The sequence below is a fragment of the Podarcis filfolensis genome (assembly GCF_964270895.1).
Source record: "Podarcis filfolensis genome assembly, chromosome: 1".
Lineage (NCBI taxonomy): Eukaryota > Metazoa > Chordata > Lepidosauria > Squamata > Lacertidae > Podarcis > Podarcis filfolensis.
In genome coordinates this window covers 77,917,345-77,934,586 of record NC_139604.1, presented here as the reverse complement: position 1 = coordinate 77,934,586, position 17,242 = coordinate 77,917,345, and the positions used below count along the sequence as shown (strand labels likewise).

The following is a 17,242-nucleotide window of genomic DNA, read 5'->3' as shown; positions in this document are numbered from 1 at the left end:
ACGCAGGAGCTCAGCCAGTGAGCTATGCCCTTCACCACACTGGGAAAGCCTTGCTTCCATTCCCTGATCAGCAATAAAACTCACTGAGTGACTCTCTCTCAGCCTAACTTACCTCAAAGGATGTTTTAAGGATATAGTTGATTTGGCAAGCAGGGGAAGAGATGGTACCCTGATTTCCATGGAGGAAACACAGGATAAAAAATGAATGAGCAAATATTACTGTGTTGCTTGCTTGTGTAATCCGACTCATAAGGCAGGAATTTAAGCAAAAATGTGGCAACACCAGTTGAGCTAAACAATGCACGAATAAGAGGTTGACAGTAACCCACCTCAGATAAAACTGCCCCCAAAAAACTAGATGCTCAAAATGTTCAGAAAACCAGAGGACAGCTTAATATTTCAGACAGCCCAATTTCAAACAAGCAGTGACACACACAAAATAAATGGGAGGATTCCAGTTGTTTCAAAAATATTTTACTATATTAACAAGTAATTACATTCAAATTCTTGTGCTCTCAGTAATGGACTTGCATTGATACACTTAATTTTTAATGCATTTTTAAAAATCACAAAATACACAATCCTAGTGGTTTTTCTATAAAAGATCCCAGAGCATGAATAAAAGGTATGTTGCATTGATATATTGGGCACATTGTACTGGTCAAATGGCACTATTTTATTTTATTGAAAGTTGCATAAGAGGAACTTTTTGGGAGCCCCAACTGGTGTTAAGAGTATAGAAAAATGCCCATTTTACTTGTAATTTGAAAAGGTGAAAAATTACAGAGACATACTGTTCACAACTAAAGGTGAAACTAAGTTAAGACATGCCCTAGCCATTATTAGATGGAGAAACATAAAAAAAGTCCCAAAGTTCCCATGAGTTTATTATAAATGAAGAACCAGGTAAATTAATCTAGCATGTCACAGAGACAGCTATGGTATGTTCGTTATTCCCAATGCGCTAGCCTTGTACACACAGGTGTATTTTTATTTTATTTTTGTATGAGGGGAACATTCAGAACTGCAATCCTTTATGTGCAGTCTGAAGTGGTGCAGTGCCGGATGTACGTATAAGCTAAGCAAGCTATAGCTTAGGGGCCCACTATCTTGGGGGCCCCCAAAAAATGTAAAGGGAAAATGTACTGGATGTACTGGATCAAAAACTCTGATAAAATACATTTGTTATGTGCAAATGACTTTAGATACCTATTAGGTCCATAAATTACCATATAGCATATATTCAAAACAAAAAACAGCGGAATTTTGTTGTTGACAAAGGACAGCTGGACATATAATGGGCCCCATTACCTTCAGTAGCTTAGGGCCTCATCAAACCTAAATCCAGCACTGGCTGGAAGTATTCTACCATATGACTGTACTGAACGTGAATTTTGCCCTGAAAGAGCTCTACTGATGCTAAGACAGGAATACCCCAGGGCTGGTATATTGGAGCATACATGTGAAATTGCTACAAAGGGATCACTACTCATTGCTTCTTTTTTACAATTCCATTTATCTTTGCTCGTCAACTGCAAAGATTGGAACTGTTTTCCTGAGGAATGAACGTGGTATGCCAGTGTTCCTAATTTGTGCGACAGGTTATTCAACACATTCTGTTGTCCCTGTTCGATTTTCTGTACACTCCCCCCCCCCCAGGTTGTCATTTGGGGACAAGTGGCACTTCTCAGGGGCCTGGCACGGGACCTCCAAGTTACTAAACCCTCAAAGCTATGCACAGCATGTCTAAAGAGGAAAAAGGATCCCAACAGACAGTTTAAAGAAATTAAAATTTCGGGATTGCAATGGCCAAGAGGTTACTTGGTTTAGAACTGCTTATGAATCTAGAATCTACTTGCTAGATGAAGTTCACAAGGAGAATGGGGAAAAGGGGGCAGAGGATGCCTTATGATGAAAATAACAGAAAGGGGCTATTTAGTAGCTCTTGCTGAATAAATGAATCACAGGAATGGATATCAGAAGCAATGTGTCACAACACAGAACTCCTTACCCGGCAGGGATAGTCTCCATAACATCTGCTGTCTATATCATGGTGTAATGAACTACTTTTACTTCTAAAACTGTATTTTTAGGATTCTTTCAAGGACTCGCATCCCAAGGTATTGCACACATGCTGTGATGGAACCACAGCTCATTCCTGCACGAGAGAATTTTGTCTAAATGCCCAAGACAAATATTTAGACTACTACTACTACAATTAAAAGCACTGAGATTTTCCGACTGTACTGTAATTCTATTTTTGTTTTTTAAAATTTGATGGCACAACAGCCTCGAATTCTCATTTTACTAATATAAAATGGATGTTTGTTTCACCTTTGTCTAATGGGATTCAACAGCAATGCAATCGTCCAAATACCAAAGGCTGTCTAGAAGTTTTATTTCACACTACCAATAACTTCAGAGTCTACACTTGAAACATGGCTTTAAGCACCAGTCTTCGTAAGCATGGCAATGTATGGAAGTTACAGCTCCATGCAACCTCAAGATCCTGTATGTAACCTTCTAGCAAAAAACCAAACCCCTGAGAAACAAAAGGATGATAATGGGAATAGCCAGAACTATGGCAGGGTAGTACAATTAGGAATGAAACATGCGCTCAGCAGTCTAACAATTTTATGAATGTGTAGAAGCAAACCCCCAAGGGGCAAGGGGTGCTCCCTCTCATCTTCTACTTGCCATATAAAAACCATAGTGGTGCCAATCCAGATGCAGTCATGTTCCACAAGGCATTGTGCATGATCAGATAGCGGCCTAAGATAGCGAATGAGGCTGTGCGTTCTCCTCCACGCTACAAGAAAGAGGTGGCTCCTCCTAGAAATCTGGTGAGCATCAAATCTGCCCACAGGTTTCCCAAACCAAGACATGGCATATGTGCACAGAAGCCTGCTTCAACGCACATGTCTCCCTTATTGCAACAAGGCATATAAATATATATATATATATCTGTATATCAACAACAAGAAGGAGGCACAATCCATCACGCTCAACTATTGCGAAACTGCCAATCCATTTAATAAGGCATGTGTGGGAATTTAAAATAGGGAGAGCAGGTCTGCGGTTCTCAAACCGCTTCAGTGTAAACCCAGCAACAGGAACAACTGAGTGCAATTGCTATGAAGATGCTGTACTGGCACTGCATTATTCTTCATTCTAACCTAGGCTGCGTATACACTTTACCGTTAAAGCACATTCAAAGCATATTTTCCTCTCAAAGAATTCTGGGCACTATAGTTCATTCATCGATGACAGGAAATGCAGTTCTCTAAGGGGTAAACTACAGAACCTAGAATTTTGGAGAAGACTGTGCTTTTGATGTGCGTATACATTCATAGATTTACCACTTTGGAGCAGATGATATTGGAAAAGAATTCCCAGGATAATGGCATCTTGTTTCAATCCTCACGCTTTTGCATTAATATTTACCGTACTTTTTTAAAAGATAAAAGATGCAATTTCCCAAGAACTTTCCCCGTTATCAAGGCATTGTCCGTGGCACATCACACACACAAAAATAACAGAAAAAGTTAAGTCCAACTATCTACGGAGTTTATGTTTTCAAATGCTAGCAGCAAGCCAGCATAGTAGTTCTACATCTTCCACAGTTTCCATTCTAAAGTGCAGTGTCATTAATGCATTTCCCTTCTTTAAAAGACTTAATTGCTCTGTCACATTATTTCCAAGGTTTTTAAAGTTCTGTATTTTTAATGTGACAGTGCCATAAGCTTATAAAAGTCAACTTAAAATAAAGTCAAATTAGGATTTTTTTTAAAAAAATAATGTTTTAAATGAACCGTTTAAAACAAACCTTTAAAGACCATGTACTACAGGCACCATTCAAAAATAAAATCAAAGATATAGAGTACTTCTTTCAGAAAGATTCCCGATATCTTTCCTTCTGCTACAAAACCTGCATGCAGGCATGACTAGGAGAAACTGCTGCTTCCACCTGTGTCATCTACATAGATGCATATGTGGGTGCTGGTGAAGTTTTTCAATTAGCTCCTCTTCTGTGGGTTCTTCCAAAACATCCCTAGAAGGACAAAACAGGAGCCATTAGAAGTCAACAGAGCTAATGTCTCAGCGCAGATTTTGCACACCTTTATGTACTCTAGATATGAGGGACGCGGGTGGCGCTGTGGTCTAAACCACAGAGCCTAGGGCTTGCCGATCAAAAGGTTGGCAGTTCGAATCCCTGCAACGGGGTGAGCTCCCGTTGCTCGGTCCCTGCTCCTGCCAGCCTAGCAGTTCGAAAGCACGTCAAAGTGCAAGTAGATAAATAGGTAAACCTATTCCGGCAGGAAGGTAAACAGCGTTTCTGTGCGCTGCTCTGGTTCTCCAGAAGCGGCTTAGTCATGCTGGCCACATGACCCAGAAGCTGTACTCTGGCTCCCTTGGCCTATAGAGTGAGATGAGCGCCGCAACCCCAGAGTCATCCGCGACTGGACCTAATGGTCAGGGGTCCCTTTACCTTTACATACTCTAGATGCAACTTCTACAGTCGCTTGAACATTAATAACCTCTGTGGTGGCACACACTTTCTAAGTTGGTCTTCAAGGTACAGTTCACCCACAAAATGTTTTACAGTTATCCCATATGCCCTTGCAGAGAATATAAAAGAATCCAACATCAAAAGGGGATTCACTCTCTTTCAATCAGGGAAAATAATACATCTTTCTAAAATCTGGTACCACACTGTGTCTTGACCATACTGTGTCTATAAGGTTGGTCCCTATTGAATATTCTGATCTTTAACAGAGTTAAAGAAACAATCACTTGTGCAACACAAACTTCGCAGCCCTTAGGGAAATTCTAGTGTCAACAGCCATTCAACTAGTCCTAAAAACGTGTTTTAAATCAGGAAATAAGATTAAGCACTCCATACTCACCGGAACATGAGTTCCATTGTCATCTGGTATTCAACTTCTGAGAGAGATGGTCGATGGCAGAGACGGTCCCATTTATGGATAAAATTCTGCCAGTCAAGAGAAAGAATGGGAAGAGGGCTATTTCAGGTGGTCTTTCTGAGAGGTGCTCATCTCCACACCCACCAGGCAAGCATGACTCTACTCATGGAAGCAACCATTCACGGAAGCCTCAGCTGAAGGCCCCAGAAAAGTGAGGTGCACCAGGAGCAGCGGAAATCTGCTCTCCCAGATTTCATGGAAATTGGTGGTGAAACTTCCATGACTTACCTGCCCCTAATCACCACAGCAGCCTTTCTGTGCTGAGTAAAAGACAGACAATTTGAACCGGCTCTAAGTCTCAGGATTTAAGGTGGTCCAGGCAAGGACAAGGCTTTTGAAATCAGTCTAAACATTGTTTGGGAGAGGTACTGTAGGGCTAGACAGATGTGTCTAAATGGCCATCAGCAAAATAAAAAAATTAAGATGTTTTCATTGTACTTGGGTGTCAAGTCATTTAAGGCTTTGTACACTGGTTCTAACACTTTGGGCCTGGTAGTTCATGTGCAGGCAATGCAGTTCCCTGAGGAAAGGGGTGGTATATCTCTTGCCATATCGTAAGCAAGTGGGCAGCAGTGTTCTGCACTAACTGCAGCTTCCGGGCCATCTTCAATAGTAGCCCCATGTAGAGGGAATGGCAGTAATCCATCCAGGAACATGGGTCACAGAGGCCCACAGAGGCCTCTTGGTCTAGGAATAACCACAGCCAGTAAATCAGCTTTATCTGGGTATATGTGACATTCCTTGCCTCCAACAACTGCTTAGAATTGAGGAGCAGCCCCAAGCTACATAACTGCTTTCTCAGGTGATTTGCTACCCTGTCCAGAACAATCTGCCAGCCCTGTGCCTGGACCTGAGCCCTAAGGACCAACAGGGCCTTCTTCTTGTCAGGTTCCAGTTTCAGTTTACTGACCCTCACCCAGCCTGTTGCTGCCTTCGGACACCGGTTCAGCAACTGAACAGCCCAACTGATTCAGATGGAATGGAGAGAAAGAGCTGGGCGTCATCCGCATACTGACAACATTGTGTTCCAAGTACTGCCTATACGATAGCATAGCTTGCCTATTCCATTTATCCATCAGAGGGTTTGCTACTTCAAGAAGAACAAAAAGTGAATTCTCTTGCGATAATTAAGCCCATCGGCATTACCTCCAGAAGCAAAGCAATGAACAGATTGACCCAGATGACAGAGGAAATTAGCCACCAGGAGACAAAGTATAATTTTGACCATCTAGGGAGGGAAACAGATACATATATTTAAAGATAATCAAATAGCACTTATTATTTCAAATGAATGGCTTGGATCCAGACTTAATCATGCTTAGGCTAAGCCCATTGAAATAAATGGGATTTAAGTTAGTCAGGCATGATCAACTCTAGATTCAACCCAATGAGTGCTGCTCATGCAGGTGGACAGGCGGCCCACACATACTGGCAGACCTTCAGAGGAGGTCATTCAAAAAACACCGCATTGCAAGTTCCACAATCAGGGCATATTCCAATCCCAGCTATCCCCAGTTATGAAAGATGAAGCACAGAATTCCAAGAATTCTTTCTTCGAATATGTATGCCTGTGTGAATAGACATGAGCTTCAAAACATACAGACCAGCCCTGGTAAGTGACATGAAGCAGATTCGAGTTCTTTTTTGTCTAGCAGAATGGTCACCTTTAAGACTATCCCATTTCTCTTTATTTATGCTCTGGACTTCACAAGGGATCCATGTGTTCTACTGGGGATAGATCTCCTAGCTTACACATTTTCAAAAAATGAAATAATAAGCATGGTCCCCATAACTCTGGATGCAGCCTGATCTCCATTAGGGGGTTATCCTACACTGTTTCTTAAGACTGCAGATTTTAGAGCTTTCCTATCATGCCCTGATATGTGCCTCTTTCTCCCACCCCACTCGCCCGCCCACCAAACAGTACGATTTGTCTCATTCTTATTTGTTTCATTTACCATCCATAAAAGTATTTATTTTTTAAAGAACAAAATGTTCTAGAGAACTTTAAGAAACCTCACTCGCTTGGTTGGTCCTGATAAAGGGACTATCTGCTGGTTGCTTTAGGGTTATTTCCAAAGGGCCTACAAAATGCATCTCTCCGTGCTGAGTTTCTGAGGCAGCAGCACATGGCACTCTCCAGACTGCAGAAGCAGAGCAAACCTCTTCCCCCCAAAATGCAAAGATCTTTTTTGCTTTGGAGACATCTGCCAAATGTACAGCTTCTGCCCATTACTTACGGAGATGAGTATCTGGAATATGCATCCAAGAAAACCTGCCAGTTGTTCACAACCATCACATCCCACAAAGTCACCAGGGATGCCTGATGGACAAGAACGAAAAAATGAGCCGTAATGGAGATTATTCTAATTTGAGATTTAGAAGCAACACAAAGAGAGGAAACTGGTAGGCCTCAAACAAGCCAACGGGTAAATGTTGAAAATGACAAGCAATCCCTAATGAAAACACTCACCGCAAAGTCATCAAAGTTGTTTGGCCAATACTGCAGCTGTTCAAAGGTGCCACACTGCAAAGTGGCATTTGTTGCATTGACACTGCTATAAACGAAAAATAAGTGTAAAGTTGTTTCATTATTGCGCACAATGCATCGCAGGACCAGATTAGATGCTGCTCTGCAACTGGCTATGTTTGCACATGGAAATTACAACAAATTCTGTCTTAAAGCCACATTTAAGTGAGACTTACCTGATACTTCCCGTGGGAGTAATGGCACCCCTAAACAGCTCCATCCCTACTATTGCAAATGCATAGAAAACCACCTGGAGAAGAACAAATTGGGCATCAGTTATGTTCTATTGCTAAGCTACCAGTGAAAAGTCACTGGCAAGATGATAGTCATTTTATAGGTAAGCTCAACATTTTCCAGAGCACACTAATCTTTGTTCACTTTTTAATTTTAATATAAGCAGTTTGGAAAAGAAGCAAAGACAGCAAAACCTCAAAGCTCCTGCTCTCACTGTAGCAAAATACAAGCCCCAAGTCTGCATTCAGACGTGGATGGGTGGCTTGCGCCAGGATCTTGGTGCATGCTCCTTCATGTGCCTTCTGAGCTTATTCAGAGGACAGCATCATGTGCCTTTTCTGAACACCTGCCTTGCTTTTCTGGCTTTGAGGATTGTGGTCAAACTTTCTAAAAGCCTTAATTACACCCACTGGCACATACAGATATGGACACATAAAGAGGAAGCTTGTGCTTATCTGCAGCACATAGCTTATGGTTCGTGGAACAATCATTGGCCACATTATGATTCTCAGTGTCCTGACAGCCACTATTGCTTTGCTCAATTTTAAATAAATAAATAAATCATAGGAACATTTCCAGCAGCTATCTGTGTTCAGATCAGAGATGACAGGCCCCTTTCCTAAGGGATTTGCCATCTAAAATATAGGCACATTGAAACAAGAGAGGAAGATAGGAAACAGAGGCACAGGCAGTTGGAGGAAAGTGGCTATTTAAAACAAAAACAACAAACTTTTGCTTCTGGCCTTACTGGGATAGTTATATGTTCCTACGCTTCCGTGATAGAAAACTCCCACAAATTGTCTGACAAGCTATTTGAGGGATTTATCTTCACCTTGCAATTCCTAAATATGTCAACAGATGGCACTTCACCCTTTAGGACAGAGCTTTCTAAACTGTGTGTAGCAACACATTTGTGTGTTGGCAGCAGTGTGTAAGTGCTCCTCCCGGGGCTGGAAAGGGGTTAGTTTAACCTCCGGTTTGCTAGTAAAACTGAATTGCTGTGTCGTGAAATGATGTCTAAAAAGTGTGCTACCAAGGTGAAAAGTTTGGAAAGCTCTGCTTTACGACAACTCTTATTTGTAGCCAATTAAGTTTTACTCTGATTACCCAATGGGTTTGATCATTTCAGTGGATTTACTATGAGTAACATTTAGCTGACTACCACCCTTTACTTTTATAGAAGCATCTTGTATATTAAAAAAACAACCATAAATGATGCCACACATTATTATAGATAATGCTGTGATAATGCTAACCATACTGATCCCACTAGGGTGGCCAGAGTTTGCTTACATATATTCCGTTGCCAAATATTGTTTTATAAATCTATTTCATTAAGATGAAACATAGAAGGAGAAATGAATCTTTCTTGGCTTTCACTTACCACTAAGATCCCTGCGAAAGATCTTATGTTTTTCACAAGGTCCAACAGTGTACTGGCAACTAAGGACATGAACTGGAAAAAGAGATAGAATCATTAGGATTTTTTTAATTTTAAAAATAGTTCTTATACATGAGAACAGAGACTATAACCCAAATTCAGATAAAAGCAACACAGTGAAGCAGAAGTACCTTTATGTTAGGGATGATCCGCAGAAATCGGAACACAATCAGCATGTTTGCCAGGCGAACCATGTCCCACAGAGAGAGCAAGCCCAACATTTCAGGTCTCCTAGAATTAAGATAGAAACAAAAAACCTGGGAGAACGAACCAACACTATAAACTACATCTGCTTTTCTAAGCCAACTAAAAGTGTGATCTTACTCAAGCAAGATGTTCATGCCAGTATTGGGAAAAGGAACACAATGCCACACAGTCTTAAATTAACGCCTTTGCCTTAAGAGTTATAAGGTGATAATAGCATGGTCATTTCCCCATCCTCAGATCACACTCAGAATGACTATTTCAGGTGTTAATGTGGCAGGGGGGGTGGAGGAGGAAAATCATGCCTATTTGCTATCCTTTCCAAGCTGCAATGTTCCAACTGGTCTTCAACCCTCTTATCAAACTCCATTTTAAAGGGGCTTGAGACTGAAGAGAAATACAACACTTTGGCTGTAATCATACAAAGCCCCATGGCTCTAAGCCTGCTCTTTCCTCTAAAAGGATTTTCCACTGTCCATTGAGGATACTTTCAGATCCCCATGTAATACAGATTATAAACCAGTATGTCCCTCCTTACAATGCCACATCATCATAATCATCAACATTATATTCCTACAAATAAAGGGATACCATAATCAACCACTATCAGACAAAGCAGTTTATTTTAGAGCTGGATGTGAGACAGCTCCTGGTCACGAGTTTCTAGCCCCACTTTTCCCCAGCAAGAATTCTAGCAAGAAGCAAAGTGGATGTTGGTTAAAGCATCAAAAGTTGCTGGTTTCCGGAAAGCTGAAATTGCTTACAAAGAGCACATACCATCCTCGATGAGGAAATCCATAGACAGCAAATGTTGACACCTCCAAAACCTTTGAGAAGAAGGAACAGAGCAAAGCTATAGGAATTTCAATTGCTATTCAATAACTGAAATTTAAGTAGTAGAAAATATCTGTTAGAGACAAATGTCCTATTAACATGCTGGGGAGGGATCTTTATTACAAGCAAGGTCCTAAAAGTTTTCTTTCTTTCTTTCCTCTGCATCCAACGAAGTAGTTTTCAACCATGAAGGAAATATAACCAACACAGTCATACTTTGAAACTCAAAACACACACAGACGGCCTGGTGAAGTCACATGTACATTCTCTTTTCCTTTCCTATCCTCCAGCCATCAATTTGTGGTCAGTGGTCATCTTTACAGTAAAAAAAACCCAGAATGGAACTTGCGTAGTAATACTCACCATCAGCACTACAGTCAGAAGGCCATCAAATATGTTGCTTGGATAAGATATGTATCTTTTTAATCCCAGTGCTACAAGTTTCAATAACATTTCCAGGAGGTAGTAGAAAATGAAGACACAGTTTATAACCTTGAAAATTTAGAATTGAGATGCACATTAAGAATTGAGCATTTGGAAGAGCAACTCTTACAGAGAACGCCAGAGAAAGTGGCCTTACCCCTAAAAAAAAGTCATCCCGTGCAGCAGGTTGCTTATCTGCATCTAGTACCATGACCACCTTAAGGGGAAGAGAAACGGATACTGGTCAGTTGGCACCAAACTTTTAAACTACAACATTATGAAGTGTTCAGAGCAAAGTTGTTCAGAATTGATGCCTAGCACATAAAGCAAGATAGAAAAAGGACCAGACCATAATTATGTTATAAAGACTGCATTCTCGCCCACTGACCATGGCAGCAGTCAAATATTTTGAGAATCTTCAACAGTTAGGACATACCTAACAGTATATCCATGCATCTCTCATTCCCTTCCTGCAATAGATTCAGGCATCCCCCAATAGGAAGACAAGAACTCTCTAGCTGTGCAGTAAAAGCCACTGCACTTCAAGGGCCAGCAAGAATAGCAGCTATCTGATTTGCTTTGTTTTTGCTTTGTTTTGTTGTAATTGGCATGCAGATACTGTTGGACTCCCATCAACCTCAGCCAGCATGGCCAATGGTCAAGGCTGCTGGAAGTTGCAGTGTGACAACATCTGGAGGACCACTGGTTCCCCACCATGACATTATCAGTTACTGGGAGAAACAACAGGAAAGGGCTATTGCTGTGCTTCCTAAGAATATCTGCCTGGCTGCAAGTGGAATCAGGATGCTTCCTGGAGTCTTGGTCTGATTCAGCAGGGCTTTTCTTATGAGAACAATCGCTTCGCAGAAAATGACAAGAGAACTGGGCTACTAAACTGCCCTGCTAAAACTTGCCTTAATGTAAAATCACTACTATTTGACACATGTTATACTTACGCACACAGACAAAACGTTTGCTACAGCAACAGCATTCCCTAAATAGCCAAAGTAACGGTGACCAAAGACAGTTTGGATTCTCTGTAGAAAAGGTGACTGATAATCTGGCCTGGGAGGACGCTGAAAGGAAAGGATATGAGAGTCTTGTCAACATGACCTGTTGTTTCTTCAATAACACATGGCCTTGAGGAGGCATCTCTTTGGCTTAGGATATGTATCACTAAGGCCTGCTGCGACAGCACTATGACAGCTCCACACCTGCATGCAGCCCCTCCCTAGAGACCAAGAAGAAAAGGATGACAGGGAAACTGTCTCCACCCAGAAATCACTGAGTGCAACAAGATTAATTCCCTGGCACGACACAATACCCGCTGGCCCAGTTAATCATTTATTTGCTTAAAATGTCAAAAAAAAACACCAAAAAATGCAACAAAAGGTCCAGTTATCAGCACTGATCATCAATCAAAGGGGTACAGTTAGTAGAAGATGATCTTGCTCAAATGATAGACTTGCATCAGTTATGGCATATTTACGCCAATCAGTCAACAAAAAACCATTCTTACCACACTGAGCCAGCTCAACATTACTACTAATTGGAATCTTTAGAAGTCCTTCCCTGGGAACCTTATATAACTGGTGGAAAGGTGTATTCTGAACAGTTTTCATATGCATAGGGCATCTTTGTCTTATATCTTCATTTTTTATTTTCTGCACACTTTTTGGAGCAGTCAGACCCTATTCAGAAAGCAGGGATTCATATCTCACTGACCAGCTATAATATATTCTGTTCAGCTTTGCTTTCTTTTATTGGTAGGGGAGCAGTGATTTTCCAAATATGCTTTGAATTTAGGAAACACAGGAGCCCTATGCTTTCGTGAGCCATATGTAGAACACTCCTGGGTAGCGGCAGGAGTGGGGCCACACATCTATTCTCATTGCTGATGTCATGCCCTTGACATTACACTGCCCTCAACCTTCACATATTGAGCACAGAGGTCTGAAAAGGGAACCCTCTGTGGAAGAGCAGCCCACACACAGAGGCTCTACACAAGCAGGTCACCCAAGCCATTGGGAGTCCCAGTTGCACGGAGCTTAGATGTGTGAGCAGCTGCTTGCCTGAAGGGCCCATTGAGGCAGACACAGTGATGCACCATCAAAGGCAGGGCTTGAAGTGCAGCCCCACTCCTACTGAAGTATGGGAGTGCCCTACACTCAAGTAGACACATCATTAGTGCTAAGAGGAAACAGAAATTGAAAGGCTACCATTCTGCAGAGAAGCAAATGCACCAAAAACCAAACAAACCCCTATTTGCAACTATTCACATTAACTTTATCCAAGCAATTCTTTATTAGAACAACTCAGTATTAACTGCAGCTCCTTCAAGAGTTCTCAGACTCAACAAAGCTAGAAAATGTGAATATTGAAATTCTACATTTTATGTCAGGTAAAGGGAGGAAAGTTACATGCATGATTCAGACGCAACTTTCATGACTAACACATAGCACGACTCTCAGTAAACTTGTACACCAGCCCCAAATGTATAATCAGCATTTGCCAAGCTGGTACCCTGCAGATGTTTTGGGCCACAGCTCCTGTCTGCCTCAGCCACCACACCTGGAGGGAACCTGAAAAGCTGGCATAAATGAAAGCCAGGTCCATACCTCTTTAACTTTGTGTTTGTCCAGTTCATCAAAGAGTAACTGAAACTGAGCAGAGGTGAGACCTCCTGGGGGACACAACTCAAGGTTCTGCATATGCAAGAGAAACTGGAAGTTAACACACCAATGTTGTTGGTCAAGAACATTTTTTGAATGAAATCCAACTTCTCATTAAGTAAAAAAGGTGATTCCTACCCTAATGATTGCTTCCTTACAGTCAGGATCCATTTTTACTCTATGAAGAACTTGAGCTAGAGTCTCCGCCTGGACACGCAAGCTACATAAACAAAGTTACAATGTGTGAGAAGGAATCGTTAACCTTCTGTTCCTTGTCTCTAGCCACCCTATGTGTGCTTGACGCCTTTCACTCACATGTTCTTATTGAGAGAAGTCTCCTTCAGAGAACAAAGAACTTCAAAGGCAGCCCGGATTCCTAAGCGCCTTCGGAAAAGTGAGGACTGAACCGATTTCTGAAATGGGGGGGAAAATATATCCACCAACACATAGGAGAAAGTTACAGGCATGAAGAACACAAAGAACTAGAGAAGATTCGCTCTGTTTTGAAAGTGTCACATGGAGCAGAACACAAATCAAAGCCGCAAGTCCAAGACAAAAAGTCACTGGGGAAAAGTCCATCATGAGCTCCTGGCCTTCAGAACATCTCCATTGGCTGAACTGATTTTCTCACTCTTGCAGGTGAGGTGGCCAGATAAGCATTTCCTTGGGAAATGTTTGCTCACAATTTTGGTTTCTGAAATGTTAAAGAATACGAGTCTACCTCCATCACACAAGACAGCTGCAATGTGTACGTAAAGATCACAACCATGTATATGTGGAAGGGAGCGAATCGTGTGGATTTTCCTCACTCTGCCATCTCCCTCCTAAGGTGGCGATCACATGGGAAAGACCCTAACCACCCACTCATGTGCTTGCAGCAGCAGCCACACATACAACACAAGCACATGAGATCCAACTGTGCCACAGCTGTATTCGACCATGCCATAGTCAAAATCTTCTACCAAAGACTCCCTAAAACCCAGATTTCTGAAGGCTGTTGAAATACCCCAACAGCAGGAACTTCCCGTGCAGTAGCCCGTGCTAGGTTTCATCATTTCAACAAATTGTCATTTAGGCTTTACTCACCAGAAGATAGCCACGAAACTGATTGTATATTATTGCTGTCAGCAAGTTCATCAGAAATAAGTTCCCTTAAGAAAAGAAAAAAAATATTTACCTTTAAAAAAATAGAAGCTGTGCTGTGTTTGTTCAACTATAAACTGAACAGAGACCCATATGAATGCCCTAGGAATTTGCATCAAAACTGCAAAAATAAGCAGAATTCCCAAGGTAAGCTGGTAAAATGGGAATTTGCTAGAATCATTTTACCACATGAATGCCACATTTTAAAACCTGTTCGTTCTAGTACACTCTTTCCAAAGAAAGGAAGGAAGAAGGTACCTTGGGTTTTTTTAAGACTGGCTTAGATAACTTTACGATGTATGAAAGTATAATGAATTTTAATCAGGTGTATTTTAAGTGTCAATAGTGTATGGGAGGTAATTTCTTCTGTCCCTAAATGTTATTTTATTTTCCCAGAGAAAGCCACAACTTCGGTAGAATACAGGGGAGGTTGAGGAGTATAGGTGCTTCCAAACAGAGGCTTAATTTGCAAACTGGTTTTGTGTGTGTGTGTGTGTGTGTGTGTGTGTGTGTGTGTGTCAGATTCCTCCCCCACCAGTCAGAGTTAAAATGGGGAGAGGGATATTTTAATGCCAATGATGTCCTATGGATGCTGAGGGGGGGAATGCATGAATGAGGAGTACCAATCTCACAGAAGTCTGGAAACACCCTTATATAGAGACAAATAAAACAAAGGTCACACTGAATGACTTGAATAGGGATCTTATTCAAATGAAGTGGCAGCTTACCTATTACAGTGAAGAATATGAAGAAGATGGAATATGCTCGATTCTTAGAGTAGGCAGGAATCATCACTGTACAACAATTTTTAAGAAGGTTAGAAAGTAATAATGAATATATAAAATGCTGAAAAAGAGAAGCAAGCACACACACTGCTTCTGTTGGGCCAATGAAGAAGTGCGCTCATTAAAACATATGTATACAATTATTTTTCAGATAAAGCTCAGGGTGAACCTCTACTTATGAGAGGGATTTTTGCTAGAAGCCAGATTTGCACAATACTAAATGGCCAGCCCTTATGCCAGTCACAAAGCCAACTTCTTCTTCTCTCCAAACGGTGTTTAAAAAATCAAGGCAAACACCAAGGAACACCTATCAGAGAAACATGCTAGGTGTTTGAAGAGACAAAAGAAGCAGTTAGTCGGCATGAAACATGGGGAAGAGAGGCATACTGAAAAAGGCAATCAGAATTCAATTCATACTGGGGTAGATAAGAGCTTACTCTACAGGTCAAAACCCATTATGAACTCCAATCCGTAAGTAAATAAGTTTAAAGAAAAACTGGAGTGGGGGGGTCTTCTGTATTGCTATGGTAGTCAAATCAGGCCTGAGACACAGAGAAACTGAAGTAATTTGCGTTCACACTCCTAGCCATATGTCTCAAAGTTTGCACCACCATGAAAAACATGAATTTGCTCAAATCTTAATTCTCTTAACAGTAGAAAGTAAGGGGGGGGGGAGAGAGAATACATTTAGAAAGTTATGCTTACCATCTGGATTATTTGCAGTTGTCAGCAGTACCAGCAGGGAAGTTAATGAATCTGGCAAGTTGTGAAAATATCCTTGCCATTCCTTGTCCTGCTGGGCATCCTAGTCACAGAGAGCCAAGCCATTAGCAAAGCAATGCCAAGAGTCTGCCACAGCCATTTAAGAAGCATGCACAAGTCCTGGGATCACACTGCCTGACCCAAGTGCATGATGCGATGCCACGCACACACACACACACACACACACACACAAACACACACACACACAACTAGCTTATCAGGCAGAATAGGACTGTGGAAGATTGGGGCCACACATCACAATGTTACAATCAAACCAGTTACTTCTGGCTTCAGATAGACAGGTGAGTACTTCAGAAAAATATAATGTAAAACATGATATTCGTTAAATTTCCACAAGACATACAACTAGTCTCAGGTGGCACTTTTTCTACTCTACTTGCACATAACAACATCATATATGAGCATCTTCCCAAAGTGGTCTTGTCTGAACTGGTGTATGAATACTAAGATGACTAGAATTAAGCTAGAATCTCAAAAAAAAAAAAAGAACATTCTTGATATAATATTGCATTTTAATATCTATATAATTCTTCAACATTTTATCATTTTTGTATCGTTATCATAAACTGGCAGATTTGCAAACTATAACCCAAGAAAACCAATGGACTTTTATTTTTTCCAGTGTTGTATTTAGAAAGCAAACACATTTTTAAAAACCTGAGGGAAGGAAGGCAGCTGGGGGGGGGCACCTAGAATAGAAAATATTCAAGCAGCAAAATGGTTAAGTATCCGCTTCTGCTTGAGAACTGGAGCTGTGTTACAGAGATTTGTTCCTTACAAGCAGTCAGCTTCTAAGTGAATATGCTGGAAGAGAATTGGTACCAAATATATATTGGTACTATATACATGGGCTTGTGTGTGTTCGCACATATACACACATATACCCACAGGAATAAGACTTCTGTATTTAAATGCACAAGGGGGAAAGCACAGCAAAGTTCAGAGTGCAAAGATTCAAGAAAGACACAGTGAAATGAAGACATCCGTCTTCTACACAGGCATTTATTTTGGAGTTTGTGGTGGTTTGCATGTGGTAACTATCACCTCAGTTTTTCTTAGAGGGAACAGTTTGTGGGGAAAGCTATCATGCTGGAGCGTTTCATATATGTAATTTCTCTTATATGATTGGTCATGATATGGCAAGGGGGATTACCACTTTCTCCCTTGGAAAGTGCAAAGAGCTGAGGGAGGGAACTGAAAAGGGGAAG

The 17,242-nt window shown here is 41.2% G+C and overlaps 1 protein-coding gene across 1 annotated transcript in view; it reads right to left on the bottom strand.

Annotated features, from left to right (window-relative positions):
• Positions 1 to 458: 458 nt before the first annotated feature.
• Positions 459 to 17,242, bottom strand: part of TPCN2 (two pore segment channel 2) — a 29,772-nt gene continuing 12,988 nt past the window's right edge. The window contains exons 8-25 of the mRNA XM_083601898.1: positions 15,957 to 16,056; positions 15,195 to 15,260; positions 14,410 to 14,474; positions 13,639 to 13,736; positions 13,462 to 13,543; positions 13,270 to 13,356; positions 11,608 to 11,727; positions 10,809 to 10,868; positions 10,592 to 10,720; positions 10,172 to 10,221; positions 9,322 to 9,421; positions 9,134 to 9,205; positions 7,692 to 7,765; positions 7,459 to 7,543; positions 7,226 to 7,308; positions 6,132 to 6,213; positions 4,908 to 4,993; positions 459 to 4,051 (exon numbers count right to left, since the gene is read on the bottom strand). Coding sequence (XP_083458024.1) covers positions 3,973 to 4,051; positions 4,908 to 4,993; positions 6,132 to 6,213; positions 7,226 to 7,308; positions 7,459 to 7,543; positions 7,692 to 7,765; positions 9,134 to 9,205; positions 9,322 to 9,421; positions 10,172 to 10,221; positions 10,592 to 10,720; positions 10,809 to 10,868; positions 11,608 to 11,727; positions 13,270 to 13,356; positions 13,462 to 13,543; positions 13,639 to 13,736; positions 14,410 to 14,474; positions 15,195 to 15,260; positions 15,957 to 16,056 — 1,518 coding nt within the window. The 3' untranslated portion in view covers positions 459 to 3,972. The remainder of the gene's footprint in view (positions 4,052 to 4,907; positions 4,994 to 6,131; positions 6,214 to 7,225; positions 7,309 to 7,458; positions 7,544 to 7,691; positions 7,766 to 9,133; positions 9,206 to 9,321; positions 9,422 to 10,171; positions 10,222 to 10,591; positions 10,721 to 10,808; positions 10,869 to 11,607; positions 11,728 to 13,269; positions 13,357 to 13,461; positions 13,544 to 13,638; positions 13,737 to 14,409; positions 14,475 to 15,194; positions 15,261 to 15,956; positions 16,057 to 17,242) is intronic.